At 42.2% G+C, this 25,410-nt stretch overlaps 1 protein-coding gene across 1 annotated transcript in view; it reads right to left on the minus strand.

Moving 5' to 3' along the window:
* PKHD1 (PKHD1 ciliary IPT domain containing fibrocystin/polyductin) overlaps window positions 1-25,410 on the minus strand; it is a 433,598-nt gene that overhangs the window by 328,341 nt on the left and 79,847 nt on the right. The window contains exon 34 of the mRNA XM_060164227.1: window positions 21,976-22,126. Within this exon, the coding sequence (XP_060020210.1) occupies window positions 21,976-22,126 (151 nt within the window). The remainder of the gene's footprint in view (window positions 1-21,975; window positions 22,127-25,410) is intronic.

The following is a 25,410-nucleotide window of genomic DNA, read 5'->3' on the forward strand; positions in this document are numbered from 1 at the left end:
ACCTGCAGTCTGAACAGCAAAGGAAGGGCAGGATGGGTCAGTACGGTCGTGGCCATTTGGCAAGGAGCACACACCTTCCTGCTACTTCAATACTACCTCTGGCGGAAGTGTTATTTCCAAAAAGCAAAATCACTGAGGTTTATGCTAATGATCCAGAAGCATCCAGAGAACATTTGATTCTGCTGCCTAGAGTCAGTCAAAAAGGCAGGAAAGCCTTTGCTCTGTTCCAGAAGATAACATCCAAAATAAACAAGGCTCGGTATTTTAAGGGCAATGGTTTGGTTGCCTGGAAAATTGACTCCTACATTATCCCTCATTCCTCTAAAAAGAGGATTCTGGTCCAGGATGAAATCTGGCAGTGTCATTTATTCAACAAATAGTGGGGCAGCTAATGCCAGGCACAGTGCTGGGTGCTTGAACTGCCTGCTCCCCAGGACATGTCATCTAACAGAAGATGGGTATCACAGCAGGTATCAGGTACAGCAGTGGGTACAGGGGATGTCAGGGCACCACAAGAAAGCACCAGCCGCAGGACCAGAAAGCCCTCCAGGGATGGGGCAATGCATGTGCACAGCACAGTCCCAGACTCAGTGGCTTCCTCACTCACTCAGATCCCCCCCATTTGGGGAGGACTTTCAATTGACCTGAATTTGGAAAATATCAAAATAAAAACCAAACCAACTAAAACTTCAGGGCTGAAGGCATGAGGCTTGGTGGAATGACAATTACAACAACGATGATGGTAAACACTGATTGAACATTCATCAGACACGGGGCACTGCACTAAGACCTGCGCTGTCATAACCCTATTTGAACCTCACAACCACCATCTGAGGCATCTATCTTATCAGTCCCATTTACAGATGGGAAAACTGACACTTGCAGAGGCTAAGAAGGATGCCCAAGGACAAAACACTGGGAAGTGATGGGGCCAGGGCTCACTGCTCTGTTTCCAGACACAGACACCTGTGCCCTAAAGAACAATCTAGGGCAATATAAAAACTGTCTCAATAATAGTAAAGTTTTCAGAAATCTGAAATTATGGGAAAAATATAACCCCGGGAACAGAAAGAGTTCCACCAATCAAAAGTTGTAACCAATCACTTTTCTCCCCTCATGGAGGAGAAGTTCTTTTTCTTTAGCCCTTTTTTCCTGAACGTGTGGACTTTCAGTATTTCTGACTCTGCAGAACACCCTCGGGTCCCCAAACCTCAGCGATCGTTTTATCTTATCAGTTGAAGAAAAAAAAAAGGGTTTTGAGGTAGCAACACGCATTCAAATTCCAACTTCACCACTTACTCACTGAGTTACCTTGGCAGTCATATAATTTCCTTGAAGTTCAGTCCCTCAACCATAAAATGGAGATTCTTCAAGGGCCATTATAGTTATATATAATAATATATTGTTAACAAACATACATGAAGACCAACTCAGTGCCTGACACATAACAGGTGCTTACTTCTTGCTTTTCTCACACTTTTCCTTAAACAAAAACAAAGAGAAGATATATATTTCTTAAGTTCAGTTGTTGCATCACCATTTATGGCAAAAAAAAGAAGTAGAATCAACTTTCTTGGATGATGAAAATGTTCTATACCTTGATTTTGAGTGTGGGATTCATAGTATATACATATGTCAATGAACCATACACTTAAGACCTGTGCATTTTTGTTCTATGTAATTTATTTGTCAATAAAAGACAAACTCTTGACAAATAAACTTTAATTTTAAATTTAGTATTTCAAGTATATTAATTCTATGAGCAAGCCAAATTATACAGCATACATTCTATGGTGCCAAGCTAGAACCTGTTAAAAGCCAAAAAAATACACACTACATATTTTTCAGCTAGCCCTAAAATTTTATTCCTCCACCTTGCCCCTACTTTAATCAATCTTGTGGAAATTTACAGGAACTACCAATTCATTGCTCTATTCTGCAAGCGCCACATTATTTCCAACCACCACCTCCATACACCAACGGAATCCACACTGATACAGGACCTGTAAGAGGTGAGTAGCGCTTTAGTACTTTCAGAGGGTTTTCACATCTGTAGACTCATCTAAATTTCAAAATCTTTGCAGGAAGATGCTGTGAAGCACTAGTGCCATCATGTACACGAGGACAGTGATGGCTCTGAGAAATCGAGCCATGAATCCGGGACCTCTTAGTAAGGTGGTCTTGGCAGAGACTAGAATCTACATCTTCCAGCGTCAAGACTCATCTCTTTCCATTACTCTGAGGAAAGGATGGCAAAACAAGTCTTCCAACCTGTGCCAACTAAAGATGACCCCTCCCAGTACTGGCTACTGAGAACCAATATCGTAAAGCCAGGAAGTCACATCCTTAAACTCCTCTGGCCTTAGAAAAGGATGGATTCTGCCTAAAGCCTATTTCTCCACTCTTTCCAGAGTTGCTTTTGGGGACCAATATTTTTATAACCAACATGATTCTTCTCAAAGGAGAGCATTAATGCCACGGATCCAGCCCAGCCTTCAGGCCTTTTGCCCTGGAACCATCTTACCTTCTACAAACACTCTATGAGGGAAGAAAAAAACTAAATTTTTCCAGGTCAAATAAAAAGAAAAAATTCATAATTAAAGCCATGGCCTTTTAGACCAAAAAACTCAGTTCTCCCTTCTTTTCTTTTCTCCCTGCAAAATGTATTTCAAGACTAAAAGAGCCAATTAAAAATTCTATTATCATGAAGTAGAATTCTGTGGATGCAGCAATACTGAGCAAAAGCAATTATATTCCTGCCTTTCCAAAAATGTATAAAACCTACGCCTACAGGTGTGTGTGTGTGTGTGTGTGTGTGTGTGTGTGTGTGTGTGTGTGTGTGTGTGTGTGTGTGTAGGAAGGCAAGGGAGTTATTACAGAATTGAATTCACATATCTACAACAAATCAATTAATAATACCATATTATAATGACATTTTCCATTATCTAGAGGAATTTCATTTTATTTGTTTTGTACCTTTTACACTTGAATTATTATTTCACAAAGTGGGGGGCTAATTAAGGCCTTTAATTTCACCTCTCCAAGACATTTTTTTAAAAGGCTTAACAATCCTAATCAGACCATTAGAAAAGTTCAAGAGAAAAACGAAGGATCTATGGCTACATCCGTTAAATTCTCCCAAATAGCTCAAGGCCTGTGTTAATTTAAAAAAAAATGGGAGAAGGAAGGGAGAGAGAGAGAGTGCAGAAGAAAGAAAATAAAGAGAAAGAGAGCAAGAAAAAGAGGGAGGAAGAAAGGAAAGAAAGAGAGAGGGAGGGAGGGAGGGAAGGAGGGAGAGAGGGAAAGAAAGGAGAGAAAAGGAAGGAAAAGCAAAGGGAACAAGCCATCTCACTTATCCATCCACGCATCTCACAGCCGCTTTTATTGTTATTTATTTATTTCTTCCCCTTTGGAGCCAGATCCTTTTTTCTCATTTACTCCGACAGAGACTGTCCTCCTGGATTGACCTTTTATTCTTTCCTTTTCCTTCACCCCTCAGGGTTATTGCCCTCGTGCCAGTAACTAGATAACATACTCTATCAAAGATTTTTTTAAAACTCATTGGGCAGGCACTAGGGCTGTTAGTGGCATCAATCGTGGGCTGACACGGGTCAGGGTCAACCATTTATCTCTGCGCGTAGCCTGTGGTTACCGGGCAGCCATCTTGACTTGCAGATGTCACCTCCCCAGCCTGATAACATCTGCTTCTGAGTCGTTTACTTCCCTTGTTTGGCCTGTTTCTTTGTTTTATTCCACTGGACATCTTTTCATACAAAATCTAGGTAGGAATGAGTGAAGCCCCTCCCTTTTTTCAGAGCCTTTTCAAATTCCAGAGCCAGGGAAACAGTTATGGGCTGGGAAAAGAATCTGGCTTTCCAGGCCAAATTTTTCAAAATAAAACTGAAACACTTTTGTTCCTTAGGAAATTCAGCCATGCCCTTGAAGTTAAACTAAACTCACAGAGTGTTGCTCTAATTCCACTAGACATGAAATTTTAGTAAAAGATTTCTTTCAACTCAAATTTATTTTCCATGCTACTCCATCCTTTTCTCATCTTGTCTTCTCCTCACTGCCCCGGACCCATACCATTTGCTATCATTTTGGTAACTTATTCAGCAGGCAGCATCATAGTGAAAAGAAGTTTCACATGAGGCAGACTGCACTTCTAAATCCCAGCTCCAACATTTTAGCCATGGGGCCTTGGACAAGTCTCTCAACCTTCAGAAGCATCCACTTCCTGATCTATAAAATGGAGCTAATAATATCTACTCATAGTGCTGTGAAAATAATGTACACAAAATAGTCATATGCCTTGTGCCCGTCACATATAAAAGCTCAATATACATGAGCTACTATTTATTTCCTTAAAGTTAATAAATAGTCACTTAGCTGCTCAGGCAATGGAATTTGGTGGGTACCAAGCATGGCTCAGCCCATACACGAAAATCATCATCACCACCTATTTTTCTATGATTATAACCATTTATTTGAGTCTCTAAGAATTGTTATAAAATGCAAACATACCTGGAGAGTTTTGGATTTTATGAACTTAAACCTTAAATAGGAGTTGAAGTTGATTAAGAATGGAAGTCAGAAATTTTTTTAAAAAAGAAAAAAGAAGAGACGCTCAAAGGGAAACTTTATATATAGATATAATTTTTAATCTAAACACCCTTATGTTCCTATAAAATTGAATAAATGTGAAACGTAGTCATCCTTTTCACAGCATTTTGTACTCTGTGAGAAATACTAAACTATGAGAGATTCCCAGGTTAAAACTTACCTTCATCCTCAAAATTCCCACTAGCAGATTCCCCTTTCAAAATTAACCCATATAAAATAGTCTTCCATTCAAACTTAAAAAACAAAAGTAAGTAAGTTGATAGCTGTTGAAGGTGGGAGATGGGTACATGGAGTTTATTACGTTATTCTCTCCACTTTAGTTTATTTGAAACTGTCTATTTAAAAAGTTAAAGAGGGGGCTTCCCTGGTGGCACAGTGGTTGAGAGTCCGCCTGCCGATGCAGGAGACACGGGTTCAAGCCCTGGTCCGGGAAGATCCCACATGCCACGGAGCAACTAAGCCCATGCGCCACAACTACTGAAGCCGCGCACCTAGAGCCCATGCTCCACAACAAAAGAAGCCACCGCAATGAGAAGCCTATGCACCACAACGAAGAGTAGCCCCCGCTAGCTGCAACCAGAGAAAAGCCCGCGTGCAGTAACGAAGACCCAACGCAGCCAAAAATTTTTAAAATAAATTTTTTTAAATAAATAAAAAGTTAAAGAAAAAAATGGGCCCCAATAAATATATTACCTTATATAGGCCAACTGCACTGCTCTTCCCAATTGTACCATTGAAGTGTGTGATACACAGTAAATAATACGGTCAGTTTTCCGCGGTGCTGATACTGAAAGGAATGGTTTCTTAGGATGGAACAAAGAAGTCTTAAAAATTGTCTTTAAAAAGTCATAAAATTTATGGATAGGTGTATAGTCATAGACGTGAATATATCACCCTCACGCATTGCCGACATTGAACCTATGACCCTTCCAAGTTTATTCATCCAACATACAGAACATGTCTTTTAATTACTTCACCAAACTACCATACGTCTACACTCAGTGCCTGTAGACACTGAACTCAGGAGTGGCCGTCTCTAAACTCTCCAGCTTGAAGGTTATGAGGTAGAGGAGCCGGGGAAGCATTAACGGCTCATGACATCCCTGGCCAATATTCCCTTGGCCAGGATCAAAGCAACTGGATGCTGAAATTGTAGAGAATCTTTTTTGGTCTCTTTTTATTATCTCTTTTTACATTTTCTGCTCTAAGCAGGTATCCTTTTTGCAGAAGATAAAAAGGTGTTTTGTCTTGTTTTGTTTTGTATACTAAAGCACTTAAATGGAGAGTTCAAAACAGTAGGAAGAGAGAAGCTGGAATTACCGGGCAATATGATACTGGCAGGTGCCTAAAAATTATGACACTTGTGTGTCTCCTACAATAGCACCCCCATCCCTAACCTTACAAGACACATTGCCTCATTTCCCAGAAAATTTTAAAAAGGAAAATTAAGCTGAATATTCTGGAACTACAGACCTAGTCTCCAATTACTTCACTAATATAATACAGCAAAGGAACTTACGAGGTTCTCTCTGTACTGCAAAGATTAGTAATTTCTACAAAATGTTGCTCACATTATCAAGACTTAATGAAACAGTTCAGAAAGATATTGTAAAAATCACCTGTCAAGCAGATCTCTATTTCTGCAACCCTCAGAAAAACCCAGCTGGCAAATGGCCAAACTATTATGTTTGTGGAGGCCAGATGCCTTCCTCTGTAAATGGAAGGCCTTTCTGAGTAAATCACCCTTTGTACAACTTATTTCTTTGGTAAGAGTATGACACTTCTGTCTTTCCCAATGTCTCCAGTCTCAATAACAGTTTCTAAAAGCTTCACAATGAAAGTTTTCAGACGTGATTTCCATCTGGTGACCATCAGCTTTAATGATGTTCACTCATGTATTCATCCAACAAAACTTTATTCCTATAGAGTTCCTAGAGTTCCTACAGTTATGAATATCAGGCCTCAGACTGCAAATTGCTACCCCACCAGCATAAATAAGCACACATCCACACACGGGCACGTCCACTGAAATCACTGGCAGAGCAGAAGGGTAGGGGAAGCAGAAAGTCTCGCTGGAAGGACCTAGAACACAAGTGGTAGGACAGTGCCCACAAGAAGGCAGGGGCTGAAGGGGTCGTGGTGGGTAAGGGAGCACAGCTAGACCCATGCCGCTAGCAGAGGTTGGAGCTCGGGAAGTACATTTTCATATACTTGTACTTTCTCCACTACCCAGAGATCCACTTCCACAAATTTATATTATAACTTCACATACTTATTTTGGAATTGTTCATAAAAGAGAACAGGTTTCCTTTCTTCTTCTCTTGAAAGCTTTTTTCCAAAGAACATTATTAATTTAGTAATATTGCTAAATGACTATTCTATTGTTATTAAAATTACTATTTTAATAACAATACAGGCTCTGGAATTCTTCTGTCTTTGAGTCCCTGCTCTGCCACTTACCTGCTGTGGGTCCTGAAACAAGCTACTGAACCTCTCTGAGCCTTTATGGATCCGTAAATTGGAGATGATAGGGACTTCCCTGGTGGTCCAGTGGTTAAGACTCTGCACTCTAAATGCAAGGGGAATGGGTTCGATCCCCGGTTGGGGAACTAAGATGTCGCATGCTGCACGGCGCAGCCAAAAAAAGGAAATGATAATAGTAATCACGTCAGAGCTCTATTCTGAGGGTTGAATGCGAAGCTCAAGTAAAGGGCTTCACTCAGTACCCAAGAAGAAGAAGTCACTATTCAGCCAACGTTATGTCCTTCCCTTAGTAATAGCAGTGTTTCTTTCCAGGAAAATACAGAATATACTTCCCTAGATGGTATCATATCTACTACTGAAATACCCTATTATGTTTTTCCTTCCACTTTCCTCAGTCTTCCCAAAACAGCAAGTATACACTTGGTTGTTCCATTTTAATGTTTGAAAACCATAGATTTATCCAGATGAACTGATGAATTCTGTGAGCAGAAGGGATTCAGCAAAGGAACGAAGAATCACCTTCTGAGGCTGTGGCCCCTGGATTGGAGGGGGAACAATGTGAAGATGAATTTAAAGGCTGGAATGGCTCTGCAAGAGAACTACACAATCTCCTTTTCAAGAAGCTACCAGTACAGGACAGTTTTATAACAATTTTACCAAGCCGAGGAACCGGGAATTGTTCCCCATGCGTTTTCTAGGCCCCCTCAAGGCCTGGGTGCTGAAGGCTTCAATCAATGTGAGGCTAGAGGATGTGAGCTGTAGCCCAGATTTCATGCCACATAGCAGAGTGAGGCTTTCTTCCAGGAGTCTTTTCCATTGTTAACGTGTAAGAAACATTAATGAATTCCTATCTCAAATGTGCAGAAGCCTCGCACAAAGAGAGAAGCAAGCCTGTCCTCTCCCTGCACTCTTCTAGCTCTGGATTAAGAAGGTACAACTTTCAGGGCTGCTGGGACAAGGGTCCCCATTCAAACCTTCAGTCTCTGCCCCCATTAAAATTTAAAACCAGATTCAACCCATTATAGAGTGGCACTAGAGGACTGCAATTTTATCCAGCATGATTTTTATTAGCCCTGCAATTTCTTAATGGGCTCCCCCGAGGGCTGGCTGGTAGAATCCTGCACTACCCGTCCAGATTTGCTACAGGCAGCTTAATAAACATGGCATCTGTCCTGTGACAATTGTCATAACCTCCGACCAGGGTGCAGAAGACAGAGCTAAAGGTTAGCAAAACCACCATTCAGGTGGCAGGGTGGGGAGGACGCTGGAAATTGTCATCTGAAGAAAACTACTGCTCCCTGGGTCTGCGGCTCCTCCAGCCCGGCCAGCGTTCCCAGGAGCCAAGCCGGCAGCTCGCCGCCTCCTGCAATCAGCATGTTTTACACATCTCATCAGTGTCACCACTCCTGACATCTCATTATGCACCAGAGGTGGAAGTGGACAGGTATGGAACACCCGAACTTTTCCTTTTCTTATTATTTCTGCAGCTCACCATGAAGCTGGGAGTTAATTAAGTCCTGTGGGACAATCAGTGTCTTTTTTGCTAGGTTAAATTACATTATATACAGATGCAAAAAAGAGAAGAAAAAAATAATCCCTCAACTCTTTCCTGGTTAATAGAGTACGTTAGAAATATGATGATTCCAAACTAGAAGGTGAAGTCGAAGGCTCCTTAGCATACAACGTTTCTAATGAAGTCATATGATGAATCCACCAGGGATCTCCTTCCTTAAGGATCTCAAAGCACTTTCAAAAACACTTTTAAAGAACTCCTTGCCTCAACTCTGAGAGAAAGTTGACTGGGGGGATGATAGTCAATCCTATATTATAGGTAGGAAAATTCCCTCAATCAGACTGGAGGAGAAAACTTCCTTTGGATTTGTAAAATCCTAGACTGAGAAGAAACCTTCAGAGGTGACACAGGATCAGAGAATGTGAGGATGGGACCTTTCCTGAAAATGATCTAGTCCAAAATTTCCCAAAATGTTCCCCAGGCAGCCAATGGGTATTGCATGGAAGCAGGAAATAAGTAAGATTCTTGTGAGCACAGAGGTCTGGGAAAAGCTGAGTTCAACAGAATGAAACTACCTTCCCCTTAATGTGGACTTCGTGAGTGAGTCTGCAGCGTTTCTCAAACTTATTTGACCCCAGACCGTTTTTTCTAATGGGCCATTCTTTGTTACTAATTGTCCACAGAACCCACCTTGGAAGATGCTGCATTGGTCCCATTGCTCATTACAGATGAAGAAACTGAGGTTCTCCCAAGGACTTGCCCAGAATCACACAGGTAGGTGATACCCAAGCTGGGAGGTAGGACCCAGGTCACCCACTCTCAGACCGACCACTGTCCCACACTGCCTCTCTGTCACTCACAGCACAGAATCACCTGTGCTTTCCTGTCCCTCAACGAGACATGGGGTGTCTCTCCATATTACCTTCAGCACACCCATCCTCAACCCTCTCTCAGCTGCAGCTTTCTGATGCCTCCTTTCCTGGGCTCCTGCCTCAGCACTGCCCTGCATCCACTTGCATCTGAGCTGTCAGTACTAACCTGGCGTCGGGCCACACTTCAGCCAGCGGTTCTGACTCTGATACCAGCCCTAAGGGATATTTCATGAGACAAAGTGGCAGCTATGAAATTTACAAAGCCTCAAACAGCCCTACATTTTCTCCTGGATTAAATCCACACTCCTTAGTTTCACACTCAAGACAGCTTATGTTTCCCAACCTTTGTTTCCAGTGACTCCCTTCCCCATTAATTCCTTTCAAACTTTACACTCCAGCCAAATACAATTACTTATATAAAAACCATGTTTTCCCACTTCTGGGATTCTGTAACACTCGTCTCTTCACTAGTATACATTTTCTCCTTATCTCCCCTTATCCTTCAAATCCTCATAAATTTAGGCCCAGATAAAATGACACACCTTCCAGGGAATTTGTAGGTAATGATTTTTCCATCCAGAAGATTGCTTGGCCTTCACTGATTTCCACAGTAAAATATGAATACCTTTATTATCCCATTTATTACATTTTGCTTATACTACAGTTATTGGGGTTTTTATATCTCCCCTACTGAAGAGAACATTCCACACAGTAGGGGTTATTCATCTGTAGAATTAACCCAACCCTTTCAAAGTTTACCGAATTATTTTATCCAAGCCCTTCATAGTTGCAAAGTCTTCTTTGAAAAGGGAACTAAGATCCCGCACGCTGCGCGGCATGGCCAAAAAAAAAAAAAGGCTGGCACCCTGAGAGTGATCTGTAAATGATATTTGAGAAGGGTTGAGGACAATAATCTTATCTTCCCAGTGTAAAAGTACCTTGCCCTCTCTGCTGGCCATACTGCTGTATTTGCTCGCCGTCTTAGTAAAGTCATCATGTGGTGTCCAATGCATACTCATTGGTGTCAAGCAGAAACAGAACAAAATATATTTGCTTCTGCTTGGCCATGCATACTTTTCCCCTCTGGGAAGTAAAGAAGTTAAATAGCAGTGCCTTCAAGCGACTGGTACTGGAGCCATGAGCCCAACAGTCCAGGCCCTTGCTTTTGACATTAATTCATGGAGGGGCCTTGGTCAGTTGACTCTGTCTACTCCACCCCGTGTATATATAGGTATTCATTACAAAGGGACACTGGGAGGATTAATTAATATTTGCCAAGCATTTAGGAAGACCCATTATGAGAAACAAACACTATAACAGACCATTTCTTTCCCTAGATTGCTCTTTTCTTTGTTGTTAGAAGAAGGTTAGAACTGAATGATGAGCCATCCCCTTTGGGAGCTGGTACATCATAAAAACGACTACTGTCATTTTGAATCAGGAAGATACACATCACAAAAGAAACACATAACTGGTTTTGAGGTCCTGCAGGCTACTGAAGGTATGTGTGTTTTATGTAGTCGTTATGCTTTCTCATTTGCTTGTTTATTTGTTTGTTTCTTAAAGCAAACACTCTACGTAATTCTAAGGGAGGTTTACCAAACTCTTTGTTTCCTTTTCACTTGGCCAGATCCCTTATTGGTGCCTTGTTCTCACCCCCATCAAAATTCCATGCAACAGCAATGCCTTAGATTATCACAAAGGACCAGTGAGGAGAATCAGAGGAAGAGGCCTTAGTTTAGAGCCATAAAGACAAAAGTGAAGCCATTATGGTCAAGTGTTGGCTGACCTTCCAATGTCTATTCCCCTTCATCAGTAGCCCTAAGATTTTCCTTCCAGGCATCACTGCTGTCATATTCTCACCCAGGTGCTGGGGGCTGGGATTGACTCTGTTCCAAGGTCCGCAATAATTGGCCAAAAGCAGCCAGCAGATCCTATCACCCTGAGCACAAGGCAGTATGGTCACGTACAATGACTCAGTTTGGACCAATGAGTCATGAAGAGACATTTGTTGAGGGCTTTTGGAAAAGAAACTTCCTCCTTCTGAAACCACGCCCATAAAAGACCCCTTTATTCACACACAATGTAGATAGGGGAGCAAGCAGCCCTGGGCGCTACTGGCAACCATCTTTTGCCCACAGAGGAGGCAGCCTTAGGTTGAATCTGACCCCACAGAAGGCAGGGCAGAGACATGGGAAGAGCTATCTCATGAGTGAGCACGGAACTATTGAGTCAGGCCATGCCTATGACTCCTGACTGAGCTTTTCTGTCCCATGAGCCATTCTGTGAGTCACTTTATTAAGTCCACTTGAGTCGTGTTCTTTTTCCCTTGTGATTGAAATCTTCGTAATAAGATTTTCTTAATAAAATTTAAAGAAAGAAACGAAAGAGCATAAGTGTAATGGAAAGAAACGAAAGAGCATAAGTGTAATCTATACATAGATTCTACAGGGCTATGGATATGGATAGAGACTACAGTATAAATATATGCTCTGTTGGAACAAACTTTCTTCGTACATAATGTTCCAGAGTGATTCTTAGGAGGAAATAAACAGAGATTCAGCACAGGTAGAGATACCAGAAATAGCCACATCGATCCCCCAAACTCCCACAGTTTGCAACAACACTGCAAAAGAAGATGATTAATTTCTCAGCACTAGAAAATTCCACAGAGGATCTTCAGGGCATCAGGGTGAAAATGGAAGCACACCACCAATGAAGGGGGAGGAAAGTGGGAATTCAGAGTCTGGTAAGGAGACTGCCTTTACCCCACTAACTCCCATCAGGCCATAAGTTCTGCCTAATGGCCCCATCTCATAGTCCAGCTTGTCATCCCTGCCACCAAGGACATAAACCAGGACATCATTCCATGTGGAATCACAGAGAAGAATTAAAGGCATCATGTGGAATGCAGTGAATCAGCCACCAGGCTAAAGGTTAGATGGGGTCATTAGTCTATAGCTAGGACTGGCTAGATGACGTGCAGTAACGAACAACCCCAAATCCTCATGGGCACAACACAAAGTCCACTACAAATGTTGGCAAGTCTCCAGGATGGAATAGCTGTCCTCTATAAGCTGACACCACACTCTGGACCATTTAGTCATCACGGCAAAGGAAAAGAGAGGGCTGGAGAGTCAAGCCCAAGACGTGAAGTGTTTCTATCCACACGCTAAGCAAGTGACATGGCCCATCACACTTCAAAAAGGGGTGGGAGTGTGCCAAGCTTCCTAGGGCTCAAAACAGATGAGAACGGGATAGTGGAGGAGACTACCACACAGGGAACTAACTGCAGAGCTGCTGTACGTTCTTAGTTAAAAGATACAGTTCTGGAAAATCAGTTAAATATCCATTCACCTTGGGAGGTGACTAGCACTTAATTGTTAGGCACTTAGGCTTAACGACCAGCTCAACTCTGCTTCCAAAAGCATCTCCCTCCAAAGGCACACATCCCTGAAGACAAACACTGAATAAAAGAGGTGGTTTAAAGGGAAGAAAAGGAAGAAGACAGAGAAAAGAAGAAAAAGGAAAAGAGGAGAGGGGAAGAAAGTGATGGGAGGGGAGGGGAAGGGAAGGGAAAAGGAAGGAGAAGGGAGAAAAGAAAGAAAAAGAAAAGGAAAGAAGAAAAACCAAAAGGAGAAGAAAGGAAAGGACAGAAAACAAAAGAGAAAAAGTGTTTGGGGATTTCAGTAATACAAGAAAAAAAATCCATTAGGGAATAGAAAGCAGTTGCAAATTAGCCTCTAACTAGCTATACACATTATAAAGAAAATGTAAAATTTGTTGCATCACTGTATTGCACCAATTTTCTAGGAGAAGCTCCTTAAATAGAAAGTAGGGATTAAGTTAGCAGTGGGGTTTTGCTCTTTTAACAGCCAAATATCAGGGGCGTGAAAGCTAGTTTGTAGTCAGTAGAAGAATGAATAGAGTGAGAGACCTGCAGAGACTTGGTCTTGTCAAATCAAGTAACATTCTTGAAGACTCCATCTTGAATCAAAGCACCTTTAACATAAGAAACCATCCCTAGCGCCAATGATAGTGAGGTAGTGAGTATGGGCACAAGGAAGGAGCTGGCTGCCCACCATAATATTTACCTGCATCCCTCCTTTCCCTTCCTACTTGTGATCTGTATCAGCTGCCTACATTTACTCACCACTCACTCATTCCTTAACCCCTCAAAATCTGGTTTTCCTCCCCAACAATACTGTCCTGCAGCCTCAAGCATCACTAAGGACCTCCTGATCACATTACCTTTTGATGTGCCTCATCACCCCTTCCTTCAATCTCTCCCCTCCCCTGGCTTCCACGACACTGCAGCAAGAGTTTTCAAAGATACTTTCATCAACAGAAACCTCCTTTCAAATGCGATCTTGCTTGGAACTCCTACTGACTACCATAGCTTTATAGTAGACTTGAAATCGGGCAGAGTAAGTCATCAAAGTTTGTTCTTTTTAAAGGTAGATTTTGCTATTCATTACATTTCCATAGAAATTTTTAATCAGCCTGGAAACTGCTACCAAAAAATAAAGTTGGGTTGTTTTATTGGAATTGCATTGTCTCTAAATATTACTTAGGACTGACATCTCAACAGTATTGAAAACTCCAATAATGGATCTCTTAATGTTTCCTCTGATTTGGATTCATTAAGCTTTTTGGATCTATGGGATTGTATTTTTCATCAAATCTGAAAAAATGTTGGCCATTATCTCATTAAATATTTTCTTATCCCCCCTACCTCCTCTTCCATTTCCATACCTACCTACATAAGCAACCCTGAGCCCCAGCCTCCGATGGCTCCCATAGGGAGACTGCTTCTCTCTGCCTGAGGTCTCTTTCCCTGGAATACTGTTCTCAGACAGAAAGCTGCTCTCCTTGTGTGTTTCCCTTCTCTCAAGGATCACAGCCTTGTAACGTCTATTATCCAAAGCCTGAAATATATTCCAACTAGTTTCACAGTTGTGTACAGCAGGAGGGTAAGTCTAAAATCATCACTCTCTCGTGGCCAAAACCAGAAGTCTGTCCATTCACATTTAAGAGCAACGCAGTAAACATCTAAGTGGACGATCTGTATAAGCGGGATGTCATGAGGCTTCCAAATGTCCAAATCCGTGGGTCTTTACTCAGGTTTAATTGCTCCAGAAAAGTATCTTTTAGTGTCCTTTCTGGAAAGAATAGAACATGAATTGCCAGGATGCTGGAGCTGGGGGCAAAGGACAGAATTTCATGTGGGGTCGGGGAAGGCTGACCTCTCTTCAAAGAGTAACCAGATCTTCCAATCATCTTCGAGATTCTCCATCCCCTCCTCCCCTGTGCTTGATATCAGGCACCTAATTAATCAATCTGTCCATAAATTATGCCCCTGCTTCCTGGAGGAAGGAGTAGGAAAGAGATGTCTGCTTGGGTCCACCAGTAGCAAGGTCCTGGGCTCCAGACACTCTTTATTGAGGATTTCGAGCAACCCCTTCCTGCCTCATGACCGTTTCCTGGTACCTAAATTTCTCTAAATCCAAAGCTCTTCTAGGGCCCAGTAGAGCAAACTGTCTTGCTTTTTATCTAAATGTCCCTTCGCAGGAACTTAATTTTGGCTTTCCTCCTCCCCATGAAGTCCTCCGCATTCTCCCATATACTTTCCATCTTCACATAATGCTGTGCATGTGCTACAAAAATCTCATTTTATCAAAAAGGGAGGTTTATGCCTCTGTTTCTTGTCCTCCTTTTATTATATCTACTTGAAACAGGAGGTTCCTGCCTCAGTTTGGTTAAGAGTTCATTGTTAACTACGTTAAGCTTCACAGCCATATTTTCACCCATTTTTACTCCGGTTTTGCTATTTTCAGGTTCTTTGTTCATTACTGTTTCTTGTTTCTCATATCATCTTCATCCTTGGATTCATTTTATGGTTTGCCAGAGCACGTGATTTTTCAGAGAGTGCGCAGGGGTGATAAACGTTCTGAATTTTGTATAGCGTACATGTCTTTATTTTGTTTCTGTTCCAGATAGTATTTGATGGGGTATAAGATTCTAGGTTTAAAATCATCTCCCAGATAACTTTAATAGCACTGTTTCCAACTTCTTTTTCCACTGATATGGCAGATCAGATGTTCAGAGAAACCTCTTCAAGTTATCACAACCGAAATTGCTAGGTGAAACATCTGGATGAGTGGAGGGAAAGTAAAGGGATTCCTTCGAGGCAGAAATGAGGAGAATGCTGTTTTCCCTGCCCTTTTCTTCCTTCTTTCCCTGAGTCTGTCCTGGAGTTTCAGAGTTGCCTTGGGTTTGGCCAAGTTTAACAAAGACCCTAATACTCACAAAGGACCATACCCATCTCCTGTCCCCAAGCAAATAATTCCCTTTTTGCTTTGTGAGCTGCTCTTAAGACTTTGTCTTGAGAGCCACAGAGCCACCACTCTGAGTACACAGGGACAGAGAAAAAGAAAGGGAGAGGGAAAAGGAAGGGAAATGGCCCTAGTAGTTCTCCCAAGCAATCCTTTCTTCAGTTACCCTGATACCTGCCCTATATGACTCTCAAGTTTGGAATTTCTCCTGGAGCTCCACTGAAAAGTATAGCTGACTCTTTCTATCCATTTTCTCTAAACTGGCTTTGCACTGTGTTTATTCTGCTGTGATTTCTCTACCCATCCAACCCAATCCACTCTTTATCCTTCAGAAATCCCTCAAAACCTCTGGCTGTCTTATGGCACCTTATTGTGTTCTCTAGCACTCTTAGATTTTTGCTTTTTCTAATATCTTTTCTCTTGTTTCATGTACCACGGCAATACACAGTAGGTATAATCAATGTCTTCTGAAGAAGAGACAAATGTACCTGTGCTAAAATGGAAAGATGACCATGATGCATTCACCCATTCATAAATCCATTCGTCCATTCAATAATTTTTAACAGGATCTGCTGTGTATTAGGCATAGTTCTAAGCTTTGGGAAACAGCAGGGAAAAAACAAAACTCTTCTTTTCAAGGAGCTGATACCCTAGAGTGTCAATAGGTTTTTTAAAAATACAAGTTGAACAGTATTAATGACGCAATAAAATCTTTGTGCACAAGTGAGTGTATGTACACCAGTGTGTGTGAGTGTGTGTGTGTGTCTCCTTTCAGATATACTCTTCAGGAGATGGAATAGGAGAAGCAACATATGAGAAGGCTTCTTTTAACTGCCTTTATTTGTATTTCTATATTGTTCATTTGTACAACTGATTCAGGCTCTGTTCTAGGCAGTTGGGATACACCATCAAACAAAGCAGGTAAGCATTTCTGCCTTCCTGGAGATCATGTTCTAGCAAGAAAAGTCAGATGCAAAACAATAAACATGATAAATTAGTATCTTGGGCTTCCCTGGTGGTGCAGTGGTTGGGAGTCCGCCTGCCGATACAGGGGACGCAGGTTCGTGCCCCGGTCCGGGAGGATCCCACATGCTGCGGAGCAGCTGGGCCCGTGAGCCATGGCCGCTGAGCCTGCGCGTCCGGAGCCTGTGCTCCGCAGCGGGAGAGGCCACAACAGTGAGAGGCCCGCGTACGGCAAATAAATAAATAAATAAATAAATTAGTATCTTACATAATATATTAGCAGGTGATAAGGACTATGGAAAAAATAAAGCAGACTAAGGAAAACTGTAGCTATGATATATGGAGTGAGCAGCACTGGGTTGTAACTTTGTGGTAAAAGTAGGCTTCGTTGAGGAAGTAACATTTCAGCAAAAAGTTAAAACAGAGGGCTGTACTTGAAAAGGGATGGAGAAAGATGCTCAACATTTCTAATTATTAGAGAAACGCAAATCAAAACTACGATGAGGTATCACCTCACACCAGTCAGAATGGCCATCATCAAAAAGTCTACAAATAATACATGCTGAAGAGGGTGTGGAGAATGGAGGAACACTTCTACACTGTTGGTGGGAATGAAAATTGGTGCAGCCACTATGGAGAACAGTATGGAGGCTCCTTAAGAACTAAAAATAGTAGAGTTGCCATATGATCCAGTGACCCCACTCCTAGGCATATATCTGGAAAAGATGAAACTCGAATTTGAAAAGACACATGCACCTCAATGTTCACAGCAGCACTATTCACAATAGCCAAAACATGGAAGCAACCTAAATGTCCATCAACAAATACCACTTATATGTGGAATCTAAAAACTAACACAGATGAACTTGTTTACAAAACAGAAGCAGACTCACAGACATAGAAAACAAACTTATGGTTACCAAAGGGGAAGGGGGGAGAGAGAAGGATAAATTAGGAGTTTGGGATTCGCAGATACACACTACTATATATAAAATAGATAAATAACAAGGATTTATGGGGAACTATATTATCCTGTAATAGCCTATAATGGAAAAGAATCTGAAAAAGAATATATATATACATATATATGTGTGTGTGTGTGTGTGTATAATCAAATCATTTTGCTGTACACCTGAAACTAACACAATATTGTAAATCAACTCTACTTCAATTCAAAACAGAAAAAGAGACAGTATTTTAAGGAGGAGACAGTATTTTAAGCAGGAGGAAGAGCAGATGCAAAAGTTTCAGTGTGGAAGTGAGCCTGGCGTGTTCCAGGAACAGCAGGGAGCCGCTGGGCCTGGACAGACCAGGTACAGGTGACAGAAACAAGAGGTGAAGCCAAAGAGGAGTTGGAGGTGGGAAGCTGGTGCAGAGAATGGCCCTTTAGATAAGTGTAAGGACTTGCTTTTATTGAGAGAGAATTTGGGAGCCACGGAAAGGTTTTGAGAGGAGTGTAATTACCTGACATATTTGGAAAGGGTCACTGGGGCTCCATTAGAATAGACTGAAAGGGGAGGCAAAGGGAGAGGCAGGGAGACCAGCTCTGTAATCATCAGTAGATGATGGCGGAGGCGACAGCCATAGACTTGCTACAAAGCAGTCGGATGAAAGGTACAGACAACAGAATTTCCTGATGGGTCTGACATGGGATTCGGAAGATCAAGGATGCCTCCACAGCCTGAGCAACTGAAAAGCTGCCATCAACTCAGTTCAGGACTATGGTGGGGGGAAGAGGCGGTAGGGGAGAACAGCAGTGGAGATCAGGAGTTCAACTCAGAACCTGTTAGACTTGAGATGCCATTTCGGTATCCAAGTGAAGATGCCAGGAGGCAATGAAGTTTGGGAATCGAAAGTTCAGGAAAGAGTTCCGGGCTGGAGATTACAATTCTGGAATCAAGAGCATGGATATATAGATATAGATATATAGATATAGATATATAGATATACTTCAAACATCTGAAAAGACCATTGGGAAAATTGACCGATAATTTTCCCACCTCTCACACTGAATTTTCAATCTCTCTGAACACTTTGCCGAACACAAGTTATCGAGTGCTGACTATTGCATGTGTCCCCTCCCCTCCACTCCCTCTGCCACTTCCCTCCTTCGATTACCTCTCACCCATCTCCCCTCCATTTCCCAGGGCGTCCCACACCCATCTACCAGACCAATGTGACTAAAGCACGCCTGGGATCTTGCAGTAACTCTTTGAGGACTACTTGTCACCTGATGAATTAAAGGACAAAACGCTGAACCTGCCATCACAATCTCATCCTAGCCCATCTTTACAAACCTACGACTCACTAGTCCCCTTCATATACACCATGCTCTTCACACTATTCCTGTGGGTTCTTGCCTCAGTGCCTTGTGTATCCTCGTTTCGCCACCGAAAATACCTTTCCTCTGCATCCCCGCCTGCCTGAACCCTGCCCATCATTCCTGGCATAATACAAATGCTGCCTACTTACCTTCAGTTGACTGCCCCATCTGAAGGTAACCTTCCCCACTCTGACCCTCCACTCCAGGGTAGGGAGAAGAGCATGGCATGGGCAACAGTTCCCAAAGTGAGGGCAGCAGGACAGATACCAGCCCCCAAAGAAATTCTGGGAATAAAGGGCTCTGTGGACAAACACGTTCAGGTAATACTCCACACTACAGCCCTCTCCTAGAATTTTACATTATATATTCACATACTGAATGCTCTCAATAAACATATATATATATATGTTTTATATATAAATATATATATATTTTTTTTTTTAATCCAACTTTCATAAATGTATTTGAGTTTGGAACCCTTTTATCCCAGAATACTTAACATTCCATGGAACTAGTGTTCCAAGGTTCTCACATAGTACTTGGACCTAGAGACCAGAACTCTAGCCCTGATAAAGCATCTGGTACTGTTGGTTCTTCCCAGACCCAGAAAAGGCAATTGTGTACCTAAGGTCCTCAGACTTCCCAACATCTATGGGACAACCATACATCCCAGGACTGGAGTTTCCTAGGCACTGACATTAGTCTAGTAGGTTTAGACACATGCCCCTCTGGTTCCTAAAGATTAATTGGCTTATTTCCTCCACAATGACCTATGGCTGCATGGGTTATGATGCCAAATTACAGCTGTGTGATTTATCAGATCACCTCTCTTTATGGACCTCAGTTAACTCATCCCTTGCTGAGTCACTGGTCAGATGGTGTCCAACATTACATCCAACTGTGATGAACTGACTCTTCATGTCCTTCTTTGAACCTCACCTACCTCCACACATGACCTGTCTTCCCTACTGCCCCCTAAAGAGGGGTCTCTTTCCACATTTTTTTTTCTCTTTCATAGTAGAGGACCTTGAACATGATTGGAACTCAATAAATACATGCTGTATAAACATTTAAAGATGACAGACATTTAAGGCCCTCAAAAAACTCAATATTAGTCTTTGAGATGATGGGAAATTCAATGAAATCTAAGAAGTGAAATGATCTGGTCAAAGCAGCAAGCACTATGGAGAAAGGATCCTGTATCATTTTCTAGCACTGAGACTAGCAAATGAGCATGGACAAGAACAACCAACATTGGACATTTACTGTGTGTGACGTGCAGTTCACAGCGGCTCACATGCTAGAATCCTCATACCAACCCTATTTGGGGGGGTGGGGTACCATTTTTCTCCCCACTTTACAGATGAGAAAACTGATGCACAGAGGCGCTAAGTTGCCTGAAGTCCCCCAGGGGGCAACTGATGTATTCCATTCCCAGCAGTCCAGCTCAAAGCCCCTAACCCCTGTGCTACCTGCCTCTTCCTTCCTGTCACCGGCATTTGCTCAGAGGTGCACCCTTAACAACCCAGCTTATTATTCCCCAGGTGGAAACTGAAGCCTGGAAAGCCTTAAAGAATGCTCAGTGTCCCGCAGCTGGCCTTCAGCCCACAGCTCCCTTTCTACAATTCAATGCTGATTCAGCAGCCTCACTCACTACAGTAAACATCACTGCCAGCCAACTGCTGAGAAGGGGCACGGGCATGAAGAGGAGGCTGTGATTAGGGGACCATAGTGCTGCAGATAAAGAATTAAAGCTATCAATACACTGAAAGGAAGAGGTGAATTTGGCAGGGGGGGACACAATGAAGGAAGAAGCAACAGCCCTGTGCAACAACCTGAAGGTTTGGGAAAGGGGTGTGAAAAGCCTAGGAGGTAACAGGATGGACAGGGAGACCCCGGGGGACGGGGGGTGGAAAGGCAGACAGGGAACAGCTTAGAAAGGACAGAAAAATCACATTATTTGTAACTGCATGTTTTTTCAGCACCAGCCCAAAAGTTATAAAAAAACAGGCCTCACGAACCCAGGAGGTACAGTTTAGGATTGCAAAGGTTTCATCACAGCAGCATTCATGAGAGGATCTCCGATAGCGTGTGTTACTTAATAGGCGCTCAATAAATGTTTGTTCCAATAAAAGAGACAAAAGAGGGAGATCTGAGGATCGCTTTCATAAAGAGAAAGACACCTAAGGGAGTAGGTGCTCAATAAATATTATTTTTTAGCTGTGTACCATGAGAAGCCTGGAGAGTTGTAAAAGATTATCTGATACATTTCCAAACAGCCCTTTGTCTCTGATTTCAATTTTCGAAAATTTCCTGGGAGGCTGTGGGATCTCCCACAAGGGACTTTTAAGGACACATTCTTACAAAACCCACTTGGAGGGGTGGCTAAGATGCTTTAAAAATGGATGGGTGAGGTAGGGAGGCTGGACCAGATGACCCCGCAGACTTTTCGGGATGGACCAGGAGACACTGCCATCCCACCAACTGAGGATGGCTGAGTGATTTGGAAACCTTCCAGAAGGGCCTGGTTAAATTGTAGGCCATTTATTTCATGGAGAAATAAACCACTGAGAGCTTCCTTCAAACATGCTCGCGGAAAGCAGGACAAAATGCTGAGATTATCTGTTCAGAATGTGCTTTAAAAGAGCCCAGGCAGCACTCATTTATTTTTGAGAAAATATATGATTAACCATAGTTAACTATGAATTCAGATGCTGTGCATTAGACCAGCTCCTCAAAGTTTGAGAGCATTTAATATTATATATCGCTGCCATTTGGGCTAAATTGTTTTTTTAATGTACACAATATTACAAATTTAATTTGAGCTGTTTGAATCAGTCTGTAAAAAAGATTTGATTATACCTGAGTGTTCTGGCCCCAGCTTTTCTGTATCTCAGTAATCTTGGCGGTAATTGGCTGATTAGGCGTCTCACACTCCATCTTTGCCTCAGTTTCCATGGTAATGGTACAGGAGCTATTATAGATGAGAACTTCATCTCTTTCCACTTTAGGGCTGAAACGAGAGGGGAGGTTAAATGGGGTGTCATCAATCTTAATGAAATGCAATTATTTTTACTCTTATTAATCATTGCAAGCCATTAGCTTGTGGCAACCACAGGCCACCATTTGTCAAATTTTGCAAATTTCTGTAATTTTGTTTCCATTCTTTTATTGTTTATTTGTTTTCCCTTTATCTGCACACCCTGCAATGAAAATGCACATGGTAAATATCTTTCACTGAGGCCTTTCTCTTTTCCAGCTCTATCAGGAACATTAGCAAAAGCTTCTCCAAACCCAACCAAAGAAGCAATGCACAGATAATACTTCCAGTTCCAAAAATGGAAGCAAATGTTAGGAAAAAAATTTTTTTTTCTTTTCCCCTTCCCTCTTCCTGTTCTTACATTCAGTGATGGGGGAGTGAATTGCCTGAATCCCCCCAGGGCAGATGGAGAAATTGGAAAACCCACACAACTGGCTAACTGGTCCCTAATTCCAACTGTGAAAAAATGAGCTCATTTAGGCTTTCAATTCCCTCTCCCCAGCTGATGGCAATGAGGCTCTGTTGCTAGCAGTGGAACATTAACTTAGTAAATTAATTAAACTTACTTAACCGCCCAGACTAAGGAGATTCGATATATGTGCCGGTTACACTACCAGCCACTTGCTTTAAAAGTCCTCTTGCTTTAAGGAGAGAAACCAGACTGGATTTAAAATGAAAAACTGCAGTGTAGCATTACAGAAAGTCTACAAATATGTGGTCCAGAGGAGAGGAGAGCATGGAGTTTGCAGGGCATGGCCCCGAACAGGTGTGATATTTACTCAAGAATAATCCTGGCTTTAGGCATTGTTGCACCTGGCTCCAAGATTATTAGTTATAATAATGCATGATGCATTACACTTTTTAAGTTTCATACGTATGATCTCATTTCAGCCGGTAAATTAGGTAGAGGCATAAAAAATGTAACTCAAAGAGATTGGTGATTTGCATAAAGTCAAACACAAAAATAAGGCAACTCCGAGACGAGAATCCAAGGGGTCCCATCTCCTAGAGCAATACTCCCAAGTTTTGAGATGCTGATGGGACATCACCACGAAGTTGGCATATCCCACGGGAAGACCAGGACTGGTGATGAAAAGGGCAAAAGATCACTGCTTGAGAAACTATAACTCATGTCCAACTAGAACATCTTTTTTCAAATCAATGTCGAAATGGTTTCTCCCACACTTTGCTAGAAATAATGAGCAGGATAACTATCACATCTACGTCATCTCCTCATCTTCATGCTAAAACATTCCCAGCTCCGTATCCACCCAGGACATGACTTCCATACTCACTGTCTTCTACACCTACTGTAGATTGGCAATATGTTAATATTGTGCAGCCCAGTTTGGCTGACCATTGAGGCTGTGGTCTCCCTTTATCGAAGCCCTCCCCACCATGGCACCTAATACTGTGTTCATTTTGTAGCCCCTAAGCTTCAATTAAGATGGTGGTGAACTCAAAGTCTCAGAGCCACAATTACCTGAGGATTTCACCATGCTGCGTGTGTTCAGCCGATTTTCTGAGAAGCGTTATAATGCAAAAGTGAGGCTTGAAAGCCAGCCAGCTAGATTTGAATCCCCGAGCAGATATTTACCATCCATCTGACATTGCTGAAGACATGACTCTCTAAGCTTTTTTTTCCACGTTTATAAAATGAAGTTACTAATCATAAAGATACTCTTTTAAAGAGGTGTTTGGGGGATGGAGCAAAATGAATCCTACAAAAGGACCTGCCCAGAATCTGGTGCAAGGAAGTGTCCGATAAAGTCAGTTCTTGTTATAGTTTTAGGTGGTAGTGACATAGGTGGTATTATTGTTGAAATGTCAATGTGGGAATTTACATTCATTGTTGTTACGGGTCGTCTCACTCATGTGGACCCATTGCTCAAATACATTTTGAATCTGAGCCTGTAATGTAGCTACACATCCATTTAGCTGAGCTGTCATCCAGGGGTAGACAAAGCCACAGGATAAACATAGCATTTGCTCCTGGAGTGTCACTTGCATGCAAAGATTCAGAAAAGCAAAGCAAAGTAATTTAACTTTCAAATTAAAATGCAATATTTAGATACCTATGGAAATATGATGAAGTAGAATGCAAAATTCACATGGACTTTGCAAATAAAACACCTGACTTCAAAGCAACTTGATTCTGTGACAGGGTACCTTGGGCTTTGCAGCTAGAACCTTTCTTTTGCTACTGGGGGGCGGGGGGTAGGAGGGTTGCTAGAATAGTTTAAGAAGCTCTCCATCACCATTGCCATCATAAATCTCTTATAAAGCCATCAGAAAGGAAATGAAGTTGGTTTTCCACACCATCTCATTCCTTGTGAATCGGTTCCCAGATTGCTACTCCCATTTCTGAAGGCTCACAAGCCATCTGATTAATAATTCATTCTGGAATTTTGTCAGGGATAATGTAAACTTAGTTGTCTACCTTTCCAGAATTCCCTTTTTTTGCTTCTTAGGCAAGGGAAAGAATATTTGCCTGTCACCTCTCTGTTCTGTGCTCCCCTCTCATGTTCATTTCCAACTGTGGATCTTCACTCATATGAGCAGGTTTTTTATACTCACTATATGATGATCTGGGATACTGACTTGAACTCAAGGGAAGGAGTGACCTTTACAACCTTTCTTGATCATGGGCTTCCACCTCCTAACAAGACTTCTTCTGCCCCTTCTAGGTTCTTCGTCAGCAAAGGTTAGAGTAAAATGAGGTAAGTCACCCTGCCCTCTTTTCATCTGCCTGTAGCAATGCCCACCAGCTCACAGTGGATTGTTCCATTTTGCTAGTGACTCCAGAAACACAATATATATCACCTGCCATTGGAAGGTCACTCCAGCTGACCAAGTCCTGAACAAATTAAACAAAGCCTGTTTCTTCAGCAAGTGCTCTAACAGCTGGTCCCCCAGTAGAAGACTCTGCTGATATCTGTCGATGCTGTAACAAGGGTCGCTGTGGCTTTCCAGGCCGTTCCCGGAGGAGACAGTCTGTTCCCCGCAGTCGTAGGCACACGACAGAAGAAGCAGATGTCACAGTGGGGCCACTGATCTTCCCAGGAAAGACTAATGACCATGGTACAGAAGGTCCTTCCCACCTCTGTGATGTCAGGCGTAGGCCTGGGCACCACGGCATCCCTGACTCTGCCTTGCATTGTCCTGTGTTTCCAGGCTGCTTCCCACCCTGTGTGCCCTGCTTCCCAATACAAGAAGAAAGTGAAAACAAATCATGTTCTTTTTGCTCTGAAAGAGTT

Source organism: Lagenorhynchus albirostris, chromosome 10, assembly GCF_949774975.1.
Source record: "Lagenorhynchus albirostris chromosome 10, mLagAlb1.1, whole genome shotgun sequence".
NCBI lineage: Eukaryota > Metazoa > Chordata > Mammalia > Artiodactyla > Delphinidae > Lagenorhynchus > Lagenorhynchus albirostris.